Here is a 23,460-nt window from a genome sequence, read left to right on the forward strand (position 1 = left end):
GCACTAATCATATCAAGAATGTACAAGAAAGACAAGAAAAATATAACCTGTTTTCGTTGTAAACAGAAAGGTCATTTCATGAATAAGTGCCCTAATGCTAATAATAATGCGTTTAGTGCAGTGTTTTTAAGTAGAAAATTTAAATCTACAGATTTTTATATCGATTCTGGATGCAGCACGCATCTTACAGCTAGAAAAGATTGGTTGAGAAATATTCGAGATGGTAGTATGTCCAATATATCTGTGGCTAACAGTGAACTATTAACGGTAGAATGTGCTGGTGATATGATGATAACCACAATTGTTGATAATAAGAGATCTGAGGTAAGCATAAATAATATATCATATGTTCCTGATCTGACAACAAACCTTTTATCTGTTTCTCAACTGATAAAAAATGGAAATGATGTTATATTTAACAATGCCGGTTGCAAAATATACAATAAAAATGGATTGATTGCAACAGCTGATTTGATAGACAATGTATATCGTTTAAATTTTGAAATGCCCAATAAGCAGAAAGCTTTTATGGCAACTACAATTAATAGTGAAACATGGTACAGATTTGGTCATATAAATTATAAAGACTTAAATCTAATGAAGAATGGTTTAGTAGACGGTATAAATTGCAACAGTAATATAACAAACAATGATGTATGCAAAGTATGTTGTGAAGGAAAGCAGACTAGACCCCCATTTAGTTACAGAGGTAATAGAGCTAGTGCTTGCTTGGAGATTATCCATGCTGACCTGTGTGGACCGATGGAGATGACTTCATTAGGAGGTTCTAGATATTTCTTTATCCTTCAAGATAATTTTAGTAAGATGTCTTTTGTATATTTCCAAAAGGGTAAAGATGAAACTTTTCAAAATTTTCAAAATTTTAAATCTTTAGTAGAAAAACAGAAGGATACTAAAATAAAGATTTTGAGAACCGATGGAGGTGATGAATCTTGTAGTAATATTTTTGAAAATTTTCTAACAAGTAATGGAATCATTCATCAAAAGTCAAATTCTCCACAACAAAATGGTGCTGTAGAACGATTAAACAGATCGATAGTGGAGAAAGCAAGGTGTCTTTTGTTTGACTCTGGCCTCGAAAAGATATTTTGGGCTGAAGCAGTCAACACTGCTGTTTATCTAAGAAACCGTTCAATTGTAACAGGTGTGACTAAAACTCCGATAGAAACTGGACCAACAAAAAACCTGAAGTTGGTCATCTAAGAATCTTTGGATCTGAGGTAATGATGCTGATACCTAAAGAAAAAAGGTATAAATGGGACAAAAAATCAAAGAAAACTGTGCTTGTTGGTTATGGTGACAACATTAAAGGTTACAGATTATATGATCCCGAAATAAAAGATAAGTAGGGATGTAGTAATAAATGAAAAATCAGTTGATGTTTCAATCACAGTTGATGAAGAGTTGTCAGGATTATCAGATTCAGTGGGAGATAATCATGAATCATGTCAGGAACAAAATCATCATAATGAAAAGGACACATCGGTTGATAAAATTGCTGAAGACAACGATCCTGATTACTTATGTAACTTGCCAAACTTACCAGATGAAATCAGAAGATCAACCAGAATACCTAAGCCAAAAAGGTTTGATGATTTTGTGAGTTATTTGTGTTCGGATAGTGACTGTGATCCAGTTAGTGTCGAGGATGCCATGTCAAGACCAGATAGTAATCTATGGTTAGCGGCTATGACAGAAGAACTGCAGTCTTTCCAGGATAAGGCTGCATGGGAAGTGGTTGATGTTCCCGAAGATGGTTGTGTAGTGAAGTGTAAGTGGGTATACAAACGAAAGGTTGACAACTTAGGTAAAGTGAAATATCGTGCAAGACTGGTAGCAAAGGGTTACACTCAAAAGTTTGGAGTTGATTATAATGAAACCTTTTCTCCAGTCATAAGGCATTCTACATTAAGACTTTTATTTGCCTTGTCAGCAAATTTGAATTTGGATATTTTTCATTTTGATGTAGCTACGGCTTTTCTAAATGGTGATCTAAAGGAAAATGTTTTCATGATTATACCTGAAGGTTTAGAAGTCGAAAATAACAAAATTTTAAGGCTTAAGAAAGCCATATACGGTTTAAAACAGTCAGCTAGGTCTTGAAAAAATCGATAACTTCTTAATTAATCTAGGTTATAAGAAATCTGATTATGAGCCATGTCTGTACACAAAGATGAAAAATAGTCTAAAAACCATTATCTCTGTTTATGTTGATGATTTTTTTATTTTTTCTAACGATTCAGATGAATCAGATAATTTAAAATTGAAATTAAATGAATGTTTCAAAATTAAAGATTTAGGAGAAATTAAAAATTGTTTAGGTATAAGAGTAACTCGTAATAAAGAGAATGGTGTTATAACTCTAGATCAAAAATCCTATATTGAACAATTGTTAAAAAGGTTCAATATGGAGGATTCAAAAGAAGTTGCTACCCCAATGGAGATTAGTTTAAGTTTGAATAGAGAAGATAATGCATCTCCTCAAGTGCCTTATCAGAATTTAATAAGTCTCATTTCTGCTACATCCATTCGTTGTTCCTCTTTCTGTTTAACTACTTTACATTTAGTTCCGTACATCATAGCTAGTCTTTACATAGCAGAAACAACATAACCGTAGTATTTAGGAGGACGGGGACGTATGAATATTAGTGAGCAATTAGAAAAACAGATTACTAATTTAAGAACTTATTTTTAGGTGCAGGCTGAGACATCTACTCTACATCGCGCGATTTGCGCAGTAGATGTCGGAACACGGATCAAACTGTGGGAACCAGAAATACGCATAACTGATCTTACTAATGACGAAAAAAATGCGCACCCAGAATTAGGATCGGGTTATACCAACAAAAAATTACCTCAAATATGTCATCAAAGACCCTCAGGTCCAAAACGACAAATTCCGATATAGATGTCAAGCCCAAGAAACCATCCAACATCTTACCGGTGGCTGCCAGGCATTTGCTAAAAATGAATATAAGAAACGGCATGACTTATTAGGGAAGATACTTCATTAAGAGATAGCTTTCAAACTGGGACTTATCCAAACAAACCATCTCCCATATTAACAATAAGTTCCTGAGAGAATGCTTGAGAATGATAACTACAAGCTATACTGTGATCACACTGTGCTTACAGACCAAACAGTAGCATACAATAGACCAGATCTCCAAATACAGAGATCTGGAAATACAAATGAGGAGACAATATTGAATGAAAAGCATCCTTCTTTAAGTTCCATCTTCTATAGAAGTTCATCATGGCTATGCGGACTCTGTTGACTGCCGCTTTAAATAGTTCTGCACTACTGCATTCAAACCATTCCCTCAAGTTCTTAAGCCACGATATTCTTCCTCTTCCCACATTTCGCCTTCTTCAAATTTTGCCTTGCTTAATATATACTGCAAGAGTATAATATATAATGCATAATAAGTATCTTTGCCCTCTCATAATATGGCCTAAGTACTTAAGTTTTCTTTTTTTGATAGTCAATATTATTTCAGCTTCATTTTCTATTCTTGAAAGACTCTACTACTGGAGTAATCCCCATCGACCTCCTGGAAAACGTAAGCAAGCTGGGTCTAAATGAACATCTATATAAGAACATGCATAAAGCTGTGCTACTCTCGACGCCGTTCAGATGCCTATGAAAATTATTGGAAGATTCACCGACGTATCAAGGCACCTAGGACTCGATAACAGGAAAAGAGTATCACCAGCGCTCACTTCTTTTGATACCATAGGTATCTGGAATGAATGAATTTTCCCCTTAGAGAAAGTGTAACCGGCATGAATAAATCTAGATAATAGTAATAATTACTTTGGACTAGACAATTGCCGTATTATAAATATAGTCAGAGTAAAGGTTCAGCCCGGAGGTTTCGATATGCAAGATGGCCAAAACATCAAGGCAATGGGTGAAAATGATACATACAACATACAAATATCTCGGAGTAAAGCAAGCGTGGAAAATTGATCATAAACAAATTAACCGAACTAACTTCTGAGTTTATGCGAAGAGTAAGACAAATAAATCGATCATATCTTAATAGTAAAAATCTGTTTAAGGCATTAAATACGCACGCCTGTTGCTCGATTAGCTATTTATTTGATATTATAAAGTAGTCAAAAACAGAAAGTAAAAAACACTTCTCACAAAGGCGCAAAAAGACCATCCACACAGTGCAGTAGAGAGAACAATATTACTGCGATATCAAGTAGGAAGAGGACTTAAGGACATACGTGAGCCACTGGATAAACAGGCCAATTTAAGAACCTATTTTCAGGCACAGGCTGAGACATCTACTTTACATCGAGCAATTTGCGCAGTAGATGATACAACGCCGCATAAACTAAGGGAACAAGAAATACGTATAAACCACTTGACTAAGTAAGAAGCAATGCACACCTGGGCGCATTTCTGTGCCCAGGTGTTTATTACCTCTGTATGGGCGACATCTTAATGAGATTAGCCAAAAATATGTCGACAATACAGAACAATACAGAGTCGAACTATCGGTTGACATCGGGAAAGTATGTTTCCCGAGATAGAGGGTTTCTTACTTGCCAATTATGATCAGCTTATTTCAAGTATACCAACAAATGCGTATATAAATGTCTAGCCCAAGAAACCACCCAACATCTTATCGGGGCTGCCAGGCATTTGTTGGTACTAATTATAAAGAACGCTATAATTCAGTAGGAAAGATTATCCACCAAGAACTACCTAATAAACTGGGACTTCTCCAAACCGACCATCTTCCTTATTATTAATACGCCTCTGACAGAATACTTAAAACCGATAACTACAAGCTATACTGGAACCGCACTGTGCTTACAGACTAAACAGTGCCACATACTAGACTGAATCTCATACTTGTTCATAAACTTACGAGGCAAACAACACTAATTGATGTGGCGATACCTAACAATAATGTACGTGTTAAATACAACGAAAAGATGGCTAAGTACAGAGATCTAGAAATACACATAAGGAGACAATGGAGACTGGAAAGTACGCAGACAGTACCTATTTTTCTATCTACTACTGGTGTTATTCCGAAAAAACCGCTGGGTAATGAACATCCCCATAAAAACACGCAAAGGGGTCCCACTACAGCTCAAGCCTTTTGATACCGTAGGTATCTGGGATAAGTGAATTTTCCCCTTAGAGGGAGTGTGAGCGGTACGGCTAAATCTGGATATTTCTACTTATAAAAATTAAAACTATTCCCGAAATTTGAACAAGATTAGAAATATCTCGGAAAGAAATAAGTATATAGGGAATACTTCATAAAAATAAAAGAGGAAAATAGTTTTCACTTAGCTTTTTTTTTATTGGCATAGACTAGGTGTCAATCAGCCAGTTACAACATGACTAATACCTTAAACATAAAAATTTTATGACCGTAAAGTCCATAAAATATCAATAACGAATACCTGAATAATATGCTTTAAAAACTAAAACTAAAATAAGATATAAATATAAGTTAAATATAGCATCTTTTCAACGTCATCAGTGTGTTCAAAAAACGGTACACATAATATAATTCAAAACACTTTTTGTATTATCTCTTTTTTATCTATATTTACATACAAACAAAATGATGAGGTTCTCAGAGTTCCACAGCAAACTCTTGAGCAGCTATCTACTCAATCTGACAGCTGCTTTGCTATGGACTGTCCAAATTGCTCACCACACAATTTTGCATATACATATATTTTTTTGATAGTTGACACTACAAGACTATTTTGGTACTTGACAGAAATTTTATTAATGCATTATAAATTCTCTAATTTCCATTAGCTAAGAAAATAAGGATATTAAAGGGGGCCTGAACATTAAGATCATGTAACTGTTGAATAAATTGATCTGCTTCATCCTTATATTTTTGGCAATTACTATTTAAATGGGAATAAGCCACAATTAAAGGTTAAAGTACGTTTATTGACGTTTCAATTTCCACTTCGGAAATCGTTCTCAAAATACAAACATTAGTAAATTAAACAAATTTTGTTTTTTTGTTACTTGGTGAAAAATTCTTCTAATAATTTAATTTTATCTGACTCATTTATATTGACAATTCAGACATACATTATACATTTTAAAGTAGACGACTTTAAAATGAAATTGCCAATATTGTTGAGTTGCGTTCCTGGGACGGTTTTACTTGTAAGATAGTTCATTCGATTACATGAAATCAACTTTAACTTGAGAATAGCCGTCAGAAAAAATCAGCATGTAATTCGTCTTTAAAAAGACATACACATGCCGTGATGACAGTAACAATCTCCTGTTAGTGATTCCATAGTAAATTATGAGGGAAAAACCAGGAAAAAAAACCTCATAACACTATCCCGACATGGTATGTAATTTGGTCGTGCATTTAGTTTACTTTCAATAAACACCAAATTCTGATTTTATATGTTTGTTATTTAAAAAACATAAATGATGTATGCTCTATATGTTACCGACTTACTAGTACTGGTATTTTAAGATTCAGAATGGTATTCAGAACAATATATTTTTGGCATTCGAAAAAAATGTGATCTAAATCACCTTTTTTGCCACAATTTTGACAAAGATCACTTTCGAGGACATGAATTTTATGTAGATGTGTGGAATAACACGCGTGGTCAAATCTAAGACGTGTTACAGTTGTGATATATTTTCTTGACTAATTATATGGCTGGAACCACGTTTTATTCGGTATTTGATTTTGTATACTGCAATATCTAGAAGGGTTGGTATAAGTATGTTGTGACCAACATTCGTATCATAAACGAAATATTTTCAAAAAATACAATATAGGGTTGTACAATAAAAAAAATATGAGAAATTCGTAATTTTTTTGTAGTTTACAGTGTATACAAATATTCAATGATTTCTTTAAACTTAGTTTGACTACTAGAACATATTATTTATATTATTATGTATACAGGGTGTTTATATAGACTACGAAGAACCGTGTCTTGAAAAAATCTCTCAAATAATATCAATCTTTATAAAATTTAACTTAAGGATAGTTAAAGGGATAAAAAAAGTTGTATACAAAAATTGTATTGTCAAACAATAATTTATTGTAAAAACCAATTATTCCGCTAATATATATTCCTTAAAACGATGTCTTTCTTAAACTTATACACTTATACTAAAAATATACAGTATAAAAAATAATATTAGTGAAATACTCAGTATTCATTAAACTATTTTAAAATATCATTACGCGTGCGTAAAGTGAATTCGTATGCGGGTTTTCCACTTTCAATTACCCAAATCGATCCTGTTTCTGAATTTTCTAAGAGTTTCATTACTTCTGTGGAAACATGTTCTGGTCTAAAAAAAATAAAGATGGAAATAAGTTTATTGTATCCTTCAAACTGTTTGAAAAATGTTTAATATTAATTCTGTGAGGGTGCTGAGGTTGTCCTTCGTCGGTTGGCGGAAAACAAAACGCCTTCCACATATGATTAAAGTCTAAAATTTCTTCACAGGATCACTTCGTTCATAACGTAGTTAATTAAACTCACATTTTTACATACATTTAAAATTAGGAGAACACATTGATAATAGGTTGCCAGTCAAAAAGTGGCCGCAAATAGTTTTAATTCAATTAAAAGTAATTACGTTTACTAGAAAGAAATAATTATGTTCATTTATTTATTAAAAAAATACGCTGCTCATGACGTATATGCATGTTTTTTATATCAAATTATTTTCTTATACTGATGATATAAGGTTCCTTATATAAAATATGCAAGAACGCCAGGTATCAAAGATAAAATAAAAGAAGCAACGCTACTGATTTGAAGTGTCAGTTGTGTGAGTTTTTAAAGCATGCGTGCGTCGATAGATAGTATAATTATCAGTGAGTTAAAATCTATGGAGAAGCTATGAGCATATTAGCGTGTGTATTAAAAGCGGCGTCAGTAGGTGTGGCTAACGATCATACCAATATGGAGGTGAGATCAGGGCCTGACTCAATAATATTAAAACTAATTTACAAATATGACTAGTTATTCAGAAGATTTAATCATAATCTAAAAAAGTGCAATACATTTTTAATAAACTATGAATTATTTATCCCGCGGTAAACACTAAAAACACGACATATTATACATAAAGATAAATTAATACAGTCAAATAACAAGTTGTATCTGAAAGAAATAATAATATAAATAATATTTTAAAGGATAAAATGAATATACGGTATGAAATAAAAGAAATATGTTGGTTTTACTTATATAACTTATATATTTGATAACTACAAATTAACTGGCACTTAAAAATTTATTTCAATTAACAAAGTTAGAAAAGTTATTATTAAAAAAAAAAACAAAATTGAATATCTGTCAAATATCACAATGAAAATACTGTGTAGAAATAACAATAATTATTTTGCACTAGTTAATAAGAAATTTTAAGATATTTAGGATGAAGATATTTGAGTATTCTCAAGAATAGAACGATCTTTACTTATAAGAATACTATTAATTTATTTTTTGAAGTACGGGCCATTACTTTGTTTACATATTTGTATACTAACGTGTGGAACGTTAATCCTGAAGATTTTTTATTAACATTGCTTCTGCTACTGCAACTACGTTGAGAACAAGAAACCATTATTATGCACTATCACTATATAATATTACAGTTTTTTAAAAGTATTATAAAACTAAAGATATTCGAAAAACAACAAACGTAAACAATCATACACGATCTGTCAAAATGATCATAACAATATGGCCGAAGTGAGGTCGTATTTAGTCACGTAATGCCCTCTTCATAGATTCTAACTCAATGATAATAATATACATATTGTCACTTGCCAAACCAGCGTAGTTGAGCGTTAACTTTATTTTACTTTATCTTTGATACCCTACGTTTTTAACAGCTGCAAACCTAATTTGTGACAGTTTTTTTTTTCAAACAACTTACAGCAATCATCAAATTAAGTGGAAAATTGACTAATTCGATATAAAAAACAGGCATATAATCACAAACAGAGTATTTTACTTAAGAAATAAATGAACAAAATAAAATTTTTGTTCAAAAATTAACTGCTATTAGTTCTTGTACTATTAGTACTAGGAAAATAAAATACTCAGGGTATAGCAGAACTAGCACTAAGCAACTAAGAAAAAAACATTTTTCTAAAACTTTACCTTATCATGGGATGACAAGAGCAATAACAGCAATATATTGTCTGTTTACTCCATCGTAATGGCTCAAACTAGACTGGAATATTTTATGATAAAATTATAAATCTAATTGCCCAAAATTTACTATTATAAAAATGGAAAGTCTCTTTTTTGCCTGTTTTCTCTGTATCCTGAGTAAGCTGAAGAAGCTTTGAATAAATTTCACATTTTTTTTAAAGATTTACACAAAGATGAAGATGAAGAAAATGTTCTCACGACACAATTTTTAAGAGACAAATTTATATAACATCTCCCAATAGATGTCTACATCAGGATGTCCTGTTTTGGCAAGCTTATAGTGACGCATTTCCAAATGAATCTAAACGAAAAGTCCATTAGTTAAAATCAAAGAAAGAAAATCTTTGTATAGATACAAGAAGGCTGGTAAAGGTTTTAAAATTAGCAAATATACACCAAAATCCGATAAAACAATGTATAGAGATCCCTACGACTACGAACCTAAGATGGCTAAAAACTCATCACCTAAAGACGATTCGTTGTTTTCAAAAACAGATCAATGTACATACAGACTGCTGTCCATTTAAGCCCCGATTCATAGAGCAACAAGGCGATTGTCTAGGTCTTGCATACCCAGGTAGATAAATGATACCTCCATATCCTGGCGTTTTTCCATTTGACATCGAAGTGGCTGCATTGCATACAATTCACTTCTTTCATGAATATTCAGGGAAGAAATTACAGTCTAGGTGTAAAAATGTGTACATATGGTATAGTTTTATCAGAAAACGTGGTACTTATTGTAGTGAATGCAATAATAAACCAAATCCCCCATAAAAAAACAATACATGGTAAAGGATTTACTAAATTTAGTGATTTACCCGGATATCCTACAGGTATACCAATGCAAATCGATATGCTTATATACAGGCTTATATGGACCCTTTGCAAACGAACTATTATATGCCACACTGGCCAAGATCCTGAAAGAAGTCCAGAATAAAACCAGACTTGTTATGAGTATTTTTCTAGTCCGTATGATAAAGAAACACTACTCAAATTAGATGGTCCTCAAAAGGCTATTGACAACATTGTTAAGCTTATGTGGTAGTATCGACATCTCCAGGGATTAACAGATAGTTAGAAAAATAAAACGAAGATTTCCAAATAGAAGTTTGAAGTGTTGAAATCCAAGAAGCAATGGTAGCGAGAAAATTAGGTCAAAATGAAATGATCATCTTGGGCTATAAAATAACCTCGCCGTGGTGGAAAAGGCTAGTCATCAGTCTTGGTCCCTCTATTGTGGGATATATCCCGGGGAGCACGACCGATAAAGCTAAGTACAATCCAACTAACGTCCAGCGTCTGTGTACCGGGTGCACAAGACACTACATTTTTTTTCCAAATTATCCAAACACATTTCTTTAATAAAAATCTTCATTTCTTCCTATATAATAAAACCCATCCTACAGTAGGATGAGCGTAGATGAGCCTGGATTGGTCACCGTGGCTCATCTCCGGCCATCCACCAAATTTCAAGTCACTAACACTTTCATTAATATAGATTCTTAACATGAATACAAACGGATATGCATAGGGCAGGCGGCTATGCATAATCCTAATATACCGCCTCCCTAACCTCAAGGTGTAACACCATCGTGCCAAAGAGGTGCATGGTCCAGGTGTAATAAAGTGGGCTACAAGCGATGCCCAAGGGAGGTGGCGAACCTGAGGGGAAAACAGCCTTGGTGGGGTAAGGGCGCACTGCCCCACTGGACCGATCAGCACGACCCAACTCGTGGGAAGAAAGATGAGAAAGAAAAAGAAAAATAAAAGAGACGGAAAAGGGAACAGTGGAGATGAAGGAGAAAGTAGAAGAGGAGGAGTGAAAGAAAGGGATGAAACTCAAGGGAAGAAAAACTGGAGAAGAGAAGCGAAAGAAATTGTAGATAGAATGTAGATAGATTTAGAGGAAGAGGGGAAGCCCCCGAACTACAAAACTAGATCAAAGTTGGAGCGTCTCCAGGACAGCGTAGCGGAACTCGGGAAACTTATGAGAAAGGTGCCAAATACAAGGCTATCCATAAAGAGGGAGGTCGACATATTGAGAAATCGGATGCTTAATTATATCGAGGAAGTGGAGGAAAATAATGAAGAAGAGGCTCCAAGAAAGTCTGTATGAATGACATCCAGAGGCGTGCAGATCAACATAGAACCCTTGAAAGTTAAGAAGTTGGCGACAATGGGGGTTCAAGTGGATCTAGAGAATCCAGAAGCCATAAAACCAAGGGTAGACGCTATCACAAATAAGATGACAACATGTAAGGAAGAGAAGGAAACAATAGAATTTCTAAATGAAGACTGGCCAGAGGAGGTCTTCACTAGGACTATAGTTAAAGAAGGTGACATCTCAGAATTAACAGTAGACGTGGCAGTCTTTGTCACCAACAATGACGAGGACAACAAAGCCATGGAAAAGGCCAAAGCTATGTTTCCGCAGCTACCAGGTGCTCCAGCGGAGATGGATGAGGAGGGCGGCCTGGGAACTACGAAAGTCACGATGTCTATTCATAAAGATGGAACGTGGATCCACAAGAAGAAGTATGGATTTAAACTTCTCCCAAACAAAAAGGAAGAACCTGTGCCGGTGAAGTTCCTGAAAACATGCAGGAAACTGGTACAGAAGATGGAGGAGCTGGGAAGAGAAAACCTGGGAATCCACACACCGGCAGCACTGGGAGTTGAGACATCAAGAAAAATTATGGAATGGGCTGTAAGAGGAAGAGATGTAACGATCACGCTCCTAGGTAAAAAAACAACAAGAAGGTGGACCAATATCAACACCAAGTCCAAAGAACAAAATGGAGTCGTAATCATCAATAAAACCAAAGAAAAATCCTTTGTGGATTTAATGACAGAGGTAAAAAACAAGCTGACAGGAAGAAAGGACATTGACATTAAAAGAATCAGACAGACTAGAGACCAAGGAATATCATTGGAGTTGGTCTGAGGATGGGAAAAGGCAGAGGAAGTGAAGAAACTTCTCTCTGATAATACATGCGTGTCGAGAGCAGTGACAAAGGAGGCATCGTGAAGAGAAGAATCTTAGTACAGGAAATCCCACCCAATACAACAAAGGAAGAGATCCAAAAGGCCACAGAGGAAGCAGCTGGAAAAGAGCGGGTCTGTGACATTATTAAAATTTGGACCGAGACACGAGGCGCAGTAAGAGGGATGATGAGTGCCATGAGCGATGTGGATGAAGATGTTGCCGAAAAAATCTTGCAAATGAAAAGAATAAAAGTAGACTACACATCCTGCCGAGTGATAAAATAAAGGTTAGAAATACCGAGATGCTTGAGATGTCTTACCTTTGGACACAAACAATGGCACTGCAAGGGGCAGAACAGAAGAGGATGTTGCTTCCGATGTGGCAAAGAAGGTCACATAGCGCTGACATGCAAGGAAGAAACAACCAGATGCCTCAACTGCGACGTGAATGGGCATGTGGCAAATTCAAGAATATGCCCAAAGTTCAACCAACTGGTTGAAAATAAAAATAACTGAGGACTAGTCCCAAGAGTATGAGAGTGTAAAAGAGAGCGCAAAAGAAATCCAAGGTTTAGAAATGGCAAACAAAGAAAACATGACTCGAGAGCTGAGAGTGCTCCAAACTAATGTGGGAACGGCAAGACTAGCACATGATCTTGCTGAGACTGCCGCAGTAGAAAAGAACATCGATGTGCTGGTGACGGCGGAACCAAATCCAACAGCGGTGAAAAGAAGAGGATGGTTTGTAGATACGACCGGGAGAGCTGCTGTACGAATCTACAATAGGAAACTGCGAGTGTATGAAATTAAGCCGAAAGAAGGATATGTGATTGTTCGGATGGAGGGGGTGCGACTGGTCTGCTGTTATATTTCCCCAAACGTGACGGTGGGCGAGTACGAGATGAAGATAGACGAGATCATGCAGGAAGTGGGAAACACAGAAGGAGAATACGTAGTGTTGGGAGATTTTAACGCAAAAGCAGCGGACTGGGGATCTCCCATCACCGATGCTCGCGGCAGGATACTAACTGACTGGGTGGGTGCTCTAGACCTAGTGGTTCTGAACACAGGTCTGGAACCTACGTTTGTTAGGAGAGGTACAGGTACGTTCATCGACGTGACCATGGCGACACAAGAAATAGCGGCGAAAGCAGTAGGTTGGAAGGTTTTGCCAGACTACACTGGAACTGAACATCAATACATTGAGTTCTCGATAACTGGAAAGGGGACCGACAGTGGAAAGCCTGGAGAGAGTCATTAAAGAAGCGATGGAGGGAAGCAAGGTTGGTCGCCAAGATGTCAACAGGATGCCATATTGGTGGAATGCGGACATCGAGGCACTAAGAAATGTGTGTATAGCAATGAGAAGAAGGTTAACAAGAGCAAGATGTAGAGCAGGAATAAACCCTGAGATCATCGAGGAGATCGAGGAAGAGTACCGCGCAAGGAAGAGGGAACTGTACAGGAAAATCCGTACAGAAAAAAGAAGGCACTGGAAAGAGTTGTGTGAACAGCTGGATGAGGACATCTGGGGTCAGGGGTACAAGATCGTCATGAAGAAGTTCCATGAGTATTCTCCTTACGAAATGCCTATGGATAAGAAGCTTGAGGTAACAAGAGAGCTCTTTCCGGACGGCAGATGTCATGGTGTATGGAGGGATGAAGGAGCTGAGCGAGCTGTACCCTTTACCATGGATGAACTTATCGAGGCATTGGGTTCACTGAAGACTCATAGGTCCCCAGGACTAGATCAGATACCACCTGAGGCGGTGAAGGGTCTAGGACGGGTGGAACCTGCGTGGCTTCTGGAACATATGAATGCACTGCTGGAAGCACAAACTTTTCCTGAGCCTTGGAGGACATCGAGGTTAATACTGCTTCCCAAAGCTAGGGAAAAGTATCGCCCCATCTGTCTGCTTCCATGCATCAGTAAGCTGTATGAAAGGATGCTGCGAGTACGCATAGACGACATGATTGAGAGGTCAGGTGGTTTATCAAGGAGGCAATTTGGTTTTTGTAAAGGGAAAAACACGATTGATGCAATCATGAGTGTACTCGAAGCATGCGCAACAGAGGGGATGAACATCGCTAAGCGGCTCTGCTGTTGTTTGACGTTAAGAATGCATTCAATACGTTGCAGTGGAACGAGGTAATGAAGGCAATGGAGGAGAGAGAATGTCCTGGTTACCTGATGAATGTGGTGGCGGAGTATCTGTCCAAGAGAAGGATTATGGTGGAAAAGGGCACGATCGTGGACGTGACGGCCGAACATTGGAGGACCCAAATCCGAAAGGAGGAGGGTCTTACACAGTGTTGTACAATCGATCGTCCTCTACGCGGCACCAGTCTGGAGCGAGGCGGTAGAGATAACTGCCTGTAGGAGTCTCATGACACGAGTAGACAGAACAAGTCTACAGGACTGTGTCTGCGGCAGCCTTATGGACCATCACTGGATGTGTTCCGTTGCATGTTTTGGCGGTGGAAAGAAAAGAGCTTTATGAGAGAAGAGGTCCAAACCTTACTGTGGCCGAGAAAAGACAGGAAAGGGAAAGGTCAGTTGAAAGATGGCAAGAAGAATGGAACAACACGGAAGATGTGGCACAGTGGACGAAAATGCTCATCCCGAACATAAGAGATTGGGTGGACTGTGACCACAGGCGACTGGATTATTTCCTGACGCAGGTGCTCACAGGACAGGGGTGTTTTAGGGCCTACCTCTATAGGATCGGAAAGGCTGATACAGATGAATGCCTATACTGTGGATACTCGTACACTGTGACACATACGATGTTAGATTGCAGCAGATGGATAGTGGAAAGGAACAGAATGGAGAGAGAGACAGGTGTGAATTTTGTTACAGTGAGAGAAATGATTAAGAGAATGATTGAAAATAAATTAGTTTGGACTAACATACACAGCTATATCCGTGCAGTGATCAAGAAAAAGGAAGAGGAAGAAAGACTGCTAAACCAACGCTAAAGGTAAAAGTGAATGATGCTGAAAGGTGAAGCTAGAAAAGTGGGTCACACTGTGTGAGTTGGAATGCGTGAGTCAGACTGTGGGGAAGGAGGAAATGCCCATCTGGGAATAATGCCGAACTAGGAGCGATGAGTGTCTTCTACGCGCTACCTGGAACGAGACAGGGAACCTCCTTGCTGATGAATAGAGTGTGGATGTGTATGAATGGAGAATGAATGAATAAAGGTAGTGATTCGGAAGTGATGCCGGCCTTACAGCGGCCATTCCGCTTCCAGATCGCTGGATGACAGAGGAGGGTCTGGTTTAGCAGGTAGGCGTTCGGCGTAGACTCGGCGACGAGAGGGCATTTTAAAGTACCTCGGGAACTATCGCCGAGAGTACGAAGAACGAATCCTGCACTAAAGTTAGTCAGGCGGCGCCCTGGACTGAGATGTCTTTTGAAGATTCCAGACTCCCCCTCTATAAACTCTATAAAGACGAAAAAAAAAACTGGAATATTTTAGCGCGTTTTTAGTGTACATGTCAACTGTCAATAATGCCAACATAACTATTAGCTGTGTTCAGTTTGTCAGCCGCACTAACTGCGTTTAACCTTATATAATAAATATTTATGGCAGGACCAGGTATATAGATTATATTAAATAATATATTTATATATATATATATATATATATATATATATATATATATATATATATATATATATATATATATATATATATCATCAATACTTATATTTATAGATAAACTTTAAGTATAACTAGTATTGTGTAAATTTCATGACAGTTTTATACTCACGTTTGTGTATTTTTCAATTCTTCATCGATTAATGCAAATGCTTTTTCATATTCAGGACCAAAAAATTTATCATTTCCAGCAAAAAAATTAGTATGCGTGGGACCAGGGCAAAGAGCAAACACTCTTACTTTTGTCCTCTCGTAGTGAAGTTTGTTACCCCATGACACTGCCATTCCTATAATTTAATTTTACATAGGTGTTGTATTATTAGATAACATTATCAAATACTTCAGTAATTACGTCAGCAATTGACCTAATCATAATAATAAATAAGTGAAAACTGTGTTTCTAGTAACTGTCAAGAAGTGTCAAATTATTTATTTATCGTATGGCATACAATAAGAGCACATAATTAAAACATCTACAACAATTACAAACGAACATCTAATTTATTATTAATATAATGTAAAACATTTTCGGTCGCATTTAGGAACTCATCGAAATCTCCAGGGAGTCGCCTTCGGGGGCATTCTTAAACAATGTGACGGACGGTTTGTCGTTGAGCACCACAGTCACACTCAGGAGTAAGGGCTTTTCCCCATCTATATAAGCTGTTAGCACATCTACCGCTGCTTGTTCGTATTCTGTTTAGCAGTGTCCATTTATTGCGGGTCAGTTCAAAGACTGGCGGTTTCTGATCGATACAGGCCATTTGGTGTGCTTCCTGTGCCGAGTCGCTCTCCCATTGTCTTCTCCAAGCGTTGGTAATGTTCCTCATATAAGGAGTTGGCTATCACATCAGGAACTTATGTCAAACTAATCATGGTGGATAGGTAGTTAATGGTTGGCCTCGATTTTTCGATATTCTCTGAGAAGAGAATTATTTCTTCGCAGTTGCAGCGGTGGAATGTGACTCAGAATGGGAAGCCAACAGTTCGGTATGGGTCTAATTTTACCTGAGATCATTCGCATTGTCTAGTTTAATTAAGTGTTAATATACTTTCTGTGTTTGCTATTGAGCCATACCGGGGAAGCATATTAAGGTTGAGGACCCCATGTGGTGCCACATAGCTTTTGAACTGTATTATTTCGCGTTTTCAGTTTTGCTGCCGTTCTTTGTAGGTATTCCTTAAAACTTAATGTTCTGTCCAGAGCCACTACAAGATTTTGGTGTTGAGTTATTAGTGATCAGTCTGTTTTTAAAGTGAAAGGAGAGTTTTTTGTTGGCTTGGGCATTATTCAGATGGCAACCGACAAAACACTTTGGTTTTCGTTGCATTGGGACGTAGCCTCTAATTGCTAAAGAAATCTCCCATAACGGCAAGGTCATCAGTTAGTATTGTTTCTGTAATATCCATGTTATTATGTCTTGCTTCATTGGCCCAGTCGTCAGCGTAGCCAAATTTCTGGCACTGATTAGTTTGCAGATTAGTCCTTGTCTCCAGACAGCATCGTATGCAGCTGATAGGTCATTGAAAGCAACGGATGTTTTTTGCTTTCTTTGAAAACCTGCTTCAATATGTGTTGTTAGGGATAGGATCTGATCTGTGCAGCTGCGGTTAGGTCTGAACCCTCCTTGTTCAATAGGTATCAATTTAAATATGTTCCTACTAATTCTGTTGTAGTACTAATAGACACAGCTTAGCAGTGCAATCGGTCGGTAGTTTTGGAGCTGATCATTTGCCTTTCCTGGTTTTAGTATGGCTATAATGGAGGCCTTTTTTTAATGAATGGGGGATTTCTTCTGATTTTAACATATCTGTATAGAAATCAGCCAGCCATTTCCTGCCAGTTTATCGGAGCTCATCGGAGCCGGGTGCCTTTCCAGACTTTATTTCTGATATTGCTGAAATAATTTCTTCTGGAGTATACTCGTCAGAGTATTTAGAGGTAGGCGGTCATGCAGACTTTAGTATTTTTAGTTTTTGTTTTACTTTGGTGGTGTGGTCACAATCTCTAGGTACTCTTGAGGTTGCTACAATGTGGGAGGCCACCCTGTTGGGAGTTATTAGTACTTTGTTTCTAGTTAAGAGTTTGCTACTACACCCTTAACCGAAACCTTTTTAACCGAAACATCGTTTAAACGAAACGGCTGACAGTTTCAATAATTTCGTCAATAAATAGTAAATGTTTGTCGCAAAACGTAAACAATTCCGTTAATTTCACTCACCGATTGATGTCTATGTTTGTTGGGAAATCACAAAAACCAAGAGCTCTAAAAGATATTTCCGAAAAAGCACTTTCAGTTATAGAAGCCAAAAAAGTTCATGGATGTCGACCACTTTATTTTTAGAATGGTTCGAAAATGAATTCGTCTCAAGTGTAAAATCCTTTTTAAAATCAAAAAACCTTCCCATCAAAGCATTGTTGCTTGTTGACAATGCCCCCTTACCCTCAAAATCTACAAAATGGTGACAATTGTCAGATTTTCGCCACCGAATGTCACAAGCTTAATTCAGCCGTTAGACCAGGGAGTCATAGAGACATTCAAGATATATTATAGAGGAGCATTCTTAAGACATCTGTTATTACAGGAGACGAATTAATCCAAAAGTGTTCCCGAAATTCTCAAATCTTTAACAATGTAACATGTTTATTGGTGAGCTGAGTCGTGAGCCAAGATCAAATCTTAAACTTTGAAAAAATGCTGGAACAAACTTTTTGATAAGATTTTGATTGACGATCCTGAAGAAGAAAATGGTAAGGAAACGACAGAAGAAATTAAACCTTTCATTAAAAATTTGCCGGGATATGACGAAATTAACTAAGAAGAGATACGTGAGTGGTTAGCAGCTGATGACTCAGAACGTGAATTCATCGACCATGACATCATTGATATGGTTCTTTATCCAGACAAACTGAGCATATCAGACGACGAAGATGACGACCCAAGAGGCAACAGGCAGCACAAGACCGTCGACGAAATTTTTAATGCTTTAGAGGAAAGAATTTTATACAGTAGGCCTAATTAGTTAGGGACACAACTAGGTTCTTAATTTTTGTTGTCATTGCCTAAAGTTTTGTCCTTTTCAGATTGCTTTACGTTTCGACGAACAATCGAATGAGGCAAACTCATGACGTTCTGCAAATTAACGATGGAGGGAGAGAGAAACATCGTTGTCAAACGAAAACGCAAAAAAAATAGAAGATTTCTTTAAAAAGCATGTTAAACTTGTTCATTTTCCTTATTTTTATTACTTTATTTTGGATTTACTTATTAGAAAACATTACGAAATCTACTCATAGAGTTTTTTAATACCAATACTTTAATCAAGAATATTATAAAAACAATGTTATTTTTAACCAAAATTCTTGTTATCCCAATCGGCGTACTGTACCAAGTTTTCTAAGTAAAGACCATGCTTTTCTGCTTGATTTATTAAAGTCCAATTTTTCCACAGTTTTCATTCATTTTTGTCGTCTGGCTGCATCCAAAATGTGCAGTAGTTCGCCCGCAATTTCTCGGTCTTGGCTCTCGTTGTAGTCTTGATACAATTTCTCACATTTTTCATCCCATCCTGCGACATACTCTTGACGATATCCTCTGGGTATAGTTTTCTTGGCTGTAGAGATAACCGCGCCAACAAATCTCATGTAGTTTGCACGTATTGGGGTTATCCATCCCAGACATTTGTCCAATCTCTCAGTAAAAGTCGCCCAGTCTGCTTTTTGAAAGTTTTACCTAGGTCGAGGAAAAGGTGATATTATTGGCATCTTGATGCCAACTTCTATTACAACTGGTTTATGTTGGCTATGTGAAAAATTTGGGAGTATTATACTTGAAGCTGCCAGTGGTAGATTGTTTTCATTTGTGAAAACAAAACATAAGTCTGGGTTGTATTCTCGCCTTAGCGTCGTCGTTTTGATCACTCTGCCTATACTTCCAGAGTTCATGATGACTGTTAAAATCTCCAACATAAACTGAGGGATGTTGGTGGGCATGAATAATTAGCGGAGGCCACATGACTATCCAGGGTTTATAAATATTGCTGACAGTTATTTCGCCAATTTGTATAGTATGAATGCTATTTATGTCTGATGTAGAACACCATGTGTGCATTTTCTATTTTGTTTCGAACATAGTGTTAAAGTCTTAGCATATTCCCAATAATCCCTCATTATTTTGTTACAATTAGTAAGAAAACACGAAAATATATTATATTATTTTCGATGTATCTGAGCCTAGATAAAACGATTTTTTTGTCTCGTTCAGACTCCTGCTAAAAACAGATTGATTCTTTACACACTTCGAGATTATTTTACCGCCAATACTCTCCTTCTCAATATAAAAAACTATCATTTTTACGACTACAACTGCCAATCTCCTCACTAATTCAAAATTCAACCTCCTCACGTTACAAAAAACAAGTTTTTATCTACCTAGAACTTGGTCAACAATATCTATTCGTTTTTCGGATTTCGTAAAGGTGCCATAAATCTTTAGTTTTATTGTTTTTATCATTATGCAGTTTCTTTGTAATGTATTAAAAGTGGTTTAGAACCCACCGTTGGGACATGTAAAATTCGTTAAAAAGTTTGTTAAAACTGTTGAAAAATTGGCGGTTGTTTTTCCCTATAAAAGCTTGAATCAAAATAGAATTCATATAGATATATTCAATAGAATACACACTCTAAGACTTAGTTCTCTGTGCTCATACCGGATAGTAGACTTCGTATCCAGGCTTCGTGCCGAACAATAGTTACTTCATGACTCCTTTCTCAGACTTCGTACTCAATCCTCAAGTAGGATAGTTTTGACACGCTCTTTAAACCTTACCTTCGTATACATAGCAGAAAAATAAATAGTTAGTGTAAGTTAAAATAATTTTGTAAACTACAATCTTTGTAAACTAGAGTGCAACGTAAAATAAAGTGCCATTAAATACAACAAAGCTTTATTATTACCAGTTCGACCTAGAAATTGTTTTCGACGAAGGATTATTTAATCCAAATCCACCTATTTAGCCAGTTCCAACATCTGGCCCACTTCCTGTGTTGTAGAAAGGAGACAATTCACAACACATAGGTTGCCATTCCATAAGCTGGATGTGGTAAGTTGCACCCAATAAATCATAGCTATGAATTCTTCCTCTAGGGATCATTTGTTCTTCGTTTTATATATGAGTTTCCTGAATTGCGACTACGTCGATAATGTTTTCAATAAGTACCTTTAAAAGGTACTCTCACCGTGTCAAATATATATATATATATATATATATATATATATACCGGTATTTTAGGCGGTACGCCCTTCCGGTAGGGATCTATGGAGGAGTATCACCGAGCCGCAAGCCCTTATCTCTTGCCGTACTGCTCCACCATAGGCCGATCAGACACCAGCATATTCTAGTCTAAGCCGCAGATTCATTTAGAATTTTAAACTGCTGCATTAGCCTTTTTGTTTTCTGTACACCGAGCTGTGGATCGAACTCACATCCACTGAACTGTAAGAGATATAATAAATAAATTACTAATAAATAAATAATTACAGGAGAGTCACAATCAAGTCTGGAGCAGTTTGAATGATTGAGGTAGTGCAATTGGGAAAGCAAAGGGGAAACCATCTTATTATTGGTTCCTAGTTTCCAAGTATTTGTCAATACTAACAGATAAATAGGTTTCCTAAGGTTTTATTTTGAGTGTAGTGGTGGAAATTTGGTCAAACAGAACAAAACAAATAAAAAAAATATTGTTGTATAAAAAAATGGTTTTCATCATATAACAATATTCCGTATGGTATAGATTAACATTTTTTTAATTTACCTCAACTAGATTTTAGCAAAAAAATAAAATACACACATTATTTCATGCAAAGACTTTTTTCTTACCTATTCCAGCAAATTTCGTAGCAGAATACACTGGCCATTGGGGATAACTTTCCAAACCACATACAGAAGAACTAACAGCAATAACTGCTTCATTCCCTGACTTGTATTTGTTTAAATAATGATCTATCCCCAAAACCATGCCGTTAATACTTCCAAGCTACAAAGTTGAACAAATGTATAATAAAGTTTTTTTTTATTACGACTTGAATATAAACTTTAAAAATAAAAGTAGATATTTGAGAAATACATACAGTCGATTCTACTTCGGTTCGTAATATTTAATATATTTATTAAGACTTTATTAAGACCAAAGAAACAATAAGTTGAATCGAAGCTGCCTTACTATGCCAACGGTTCGCCTTTAGGACCATGATTGGGATCATTAAGACCTATTTGAGAGCGAAACAGAATCTAGACTGATACTCGTTCCTAAATATTTTTATTTATAAGCTCAGAAGAGGCACTCATTCTTGAGTCCTCTTCTAGGTCATATGTTTTGTCTCAATTTCCTATAATTTGTGACTAAATGCTATTAAACACGGAGGTGCAACTATACCGTGTTAAGACTATAATTTCTCAGAGTGCATTGATCGTGGCACAAATATCACCCTATTAAGTAAGTTCTGGAACGGCTATATAATGATTTGCCGATTGAACATATGTCTATGTGTACTTTTTGTACGTGAGTTTGTATGTGTAATATTCAATCAAAAAATCTACAGTTAATGATATAGCTGCTGTTACTTTGTCATACTTACTTACTCCGTGGTGTAACAACCCTTCGTGGGTTTTAGCCGACTCGGTAACATGCCTCCACTGTTTTCTCTCTTAAGCTACCTCCATCCAATTCTCCACGCCCATAATGCTTAGGTCTCCTGCTTTATTATCTCGCCACCGGAGACGAGGGCGTCCGCGTGGTCTTCTTCCAGTTGGGACTTCCTCCCACACCAGTCTTACTGTTCGTTCGTCAGAATATTTTCTGAGGTGTCCTGCCCACTGTTTAATCCTTCTGGATTTAATTTCTTTTATGATGTTGGCGTCTGGGTAAAGTTCTTCGAACTCTTTGTTAGTTCTTATTCTATATTGTCCTAATGCTTCATCCAGCACAGGGCCAAAGATATTCCTTAGGATTTTTCTTTCCCAAACACATAGTATCTCTTTGTTTGCCTTTGTTATCGTTCACGTTTGTCTTCTATACATCATAACGGGTCGTATGATTGTTTTATAAACCTGTATCTTCGTACGTATTGTTAGTTTTTTCGATTTTATAAGGTTTTGGAGGGCAAAAAGACATCTGTTGCCGGCCTGGATCCTGTTGTTTATTTCTTGTGATCCGTTTTTGTTTTCAGTTACTGTTGTTCCAAGATACTTTCATTCTCTAACGCGATCAAAGTTAAAGTCATCGATGGTGATGTTCTGACCGATTGTGTCTCTGCTTTGGTTATTGCGGCTCATATACATATATTTCGTCTTGTTTTCGTTGATTTGGAGCTCCATCTTCTTTGCTTCCTTCATCCTTACCACAAGAAAGTCCCCTTCATCCTTAATCGTGTGTTTTGCAGTCTGTTCTGCGTGGAGTCTCACTCATTGTAAAGCCTCCCCTGCATAATCTCATACTTGAATGGTTTACCAAATCTTACTCTCTCTCTCTCTCTCACTCACTCTCTTTATCTCTCTCTCTCTCTCT

The 23,460-nt window shown here is 36.7% G+C and overlaps 1 protein-coding gene across 3 annotated transcripts in view; it reads right to left on the reverse strand.

The window, feature by feature from the left end:
• Positions 1-7,075: 7,075 nt before the first annotated feature.
• Positions 7,076-23,460, reverse strand: part of LOC140448424 (15-hydroxyprostaglandin dehydrogenase [NAD(+)]-like) — a 29,230-nt gene continuing 12,845 nt past the window's right edge. For all 3 annotated transcript variants that reach the window (XM_072541509.1, XM_072541508.1, XM_072541507.1), the window contains exons 5-7: positions 21,774-21,930; positions 16,006-16,180; positions 7,076-7,354 (exon numbers count right to left, since the gene is read on the reverse strand). In XM_072541509.1, the coding sequence (XP_072397610.1) occupies positions 7,225-7,354; positions 16,006-16,180; positions 21,774-21,930 (462 nt within the window). In that variant the 3' untranslated portion in view covers positions 7,076-7,224. The remainder of the gene's footprint in view (positions 7,355-16,005; positions 16,181-21,773; positions 21,931-23,460) is intronic.

This window comes from Diabrotica undecimpunctata, chromosome 8 (genome assembly GCF_040954645.1).
Source record: "Diabrotica undecimpunctata isolate CICGRU chromosome 8, icDiaUnde3, whole genome shotgun sequence".
Taxonomy (NCBI): Eukaryota; Metazoa; Arthropoda; class Insecta; order Coleoptera; family Chrysomelidae; genus Diabrotica; species Diabrotica undecimpunctata.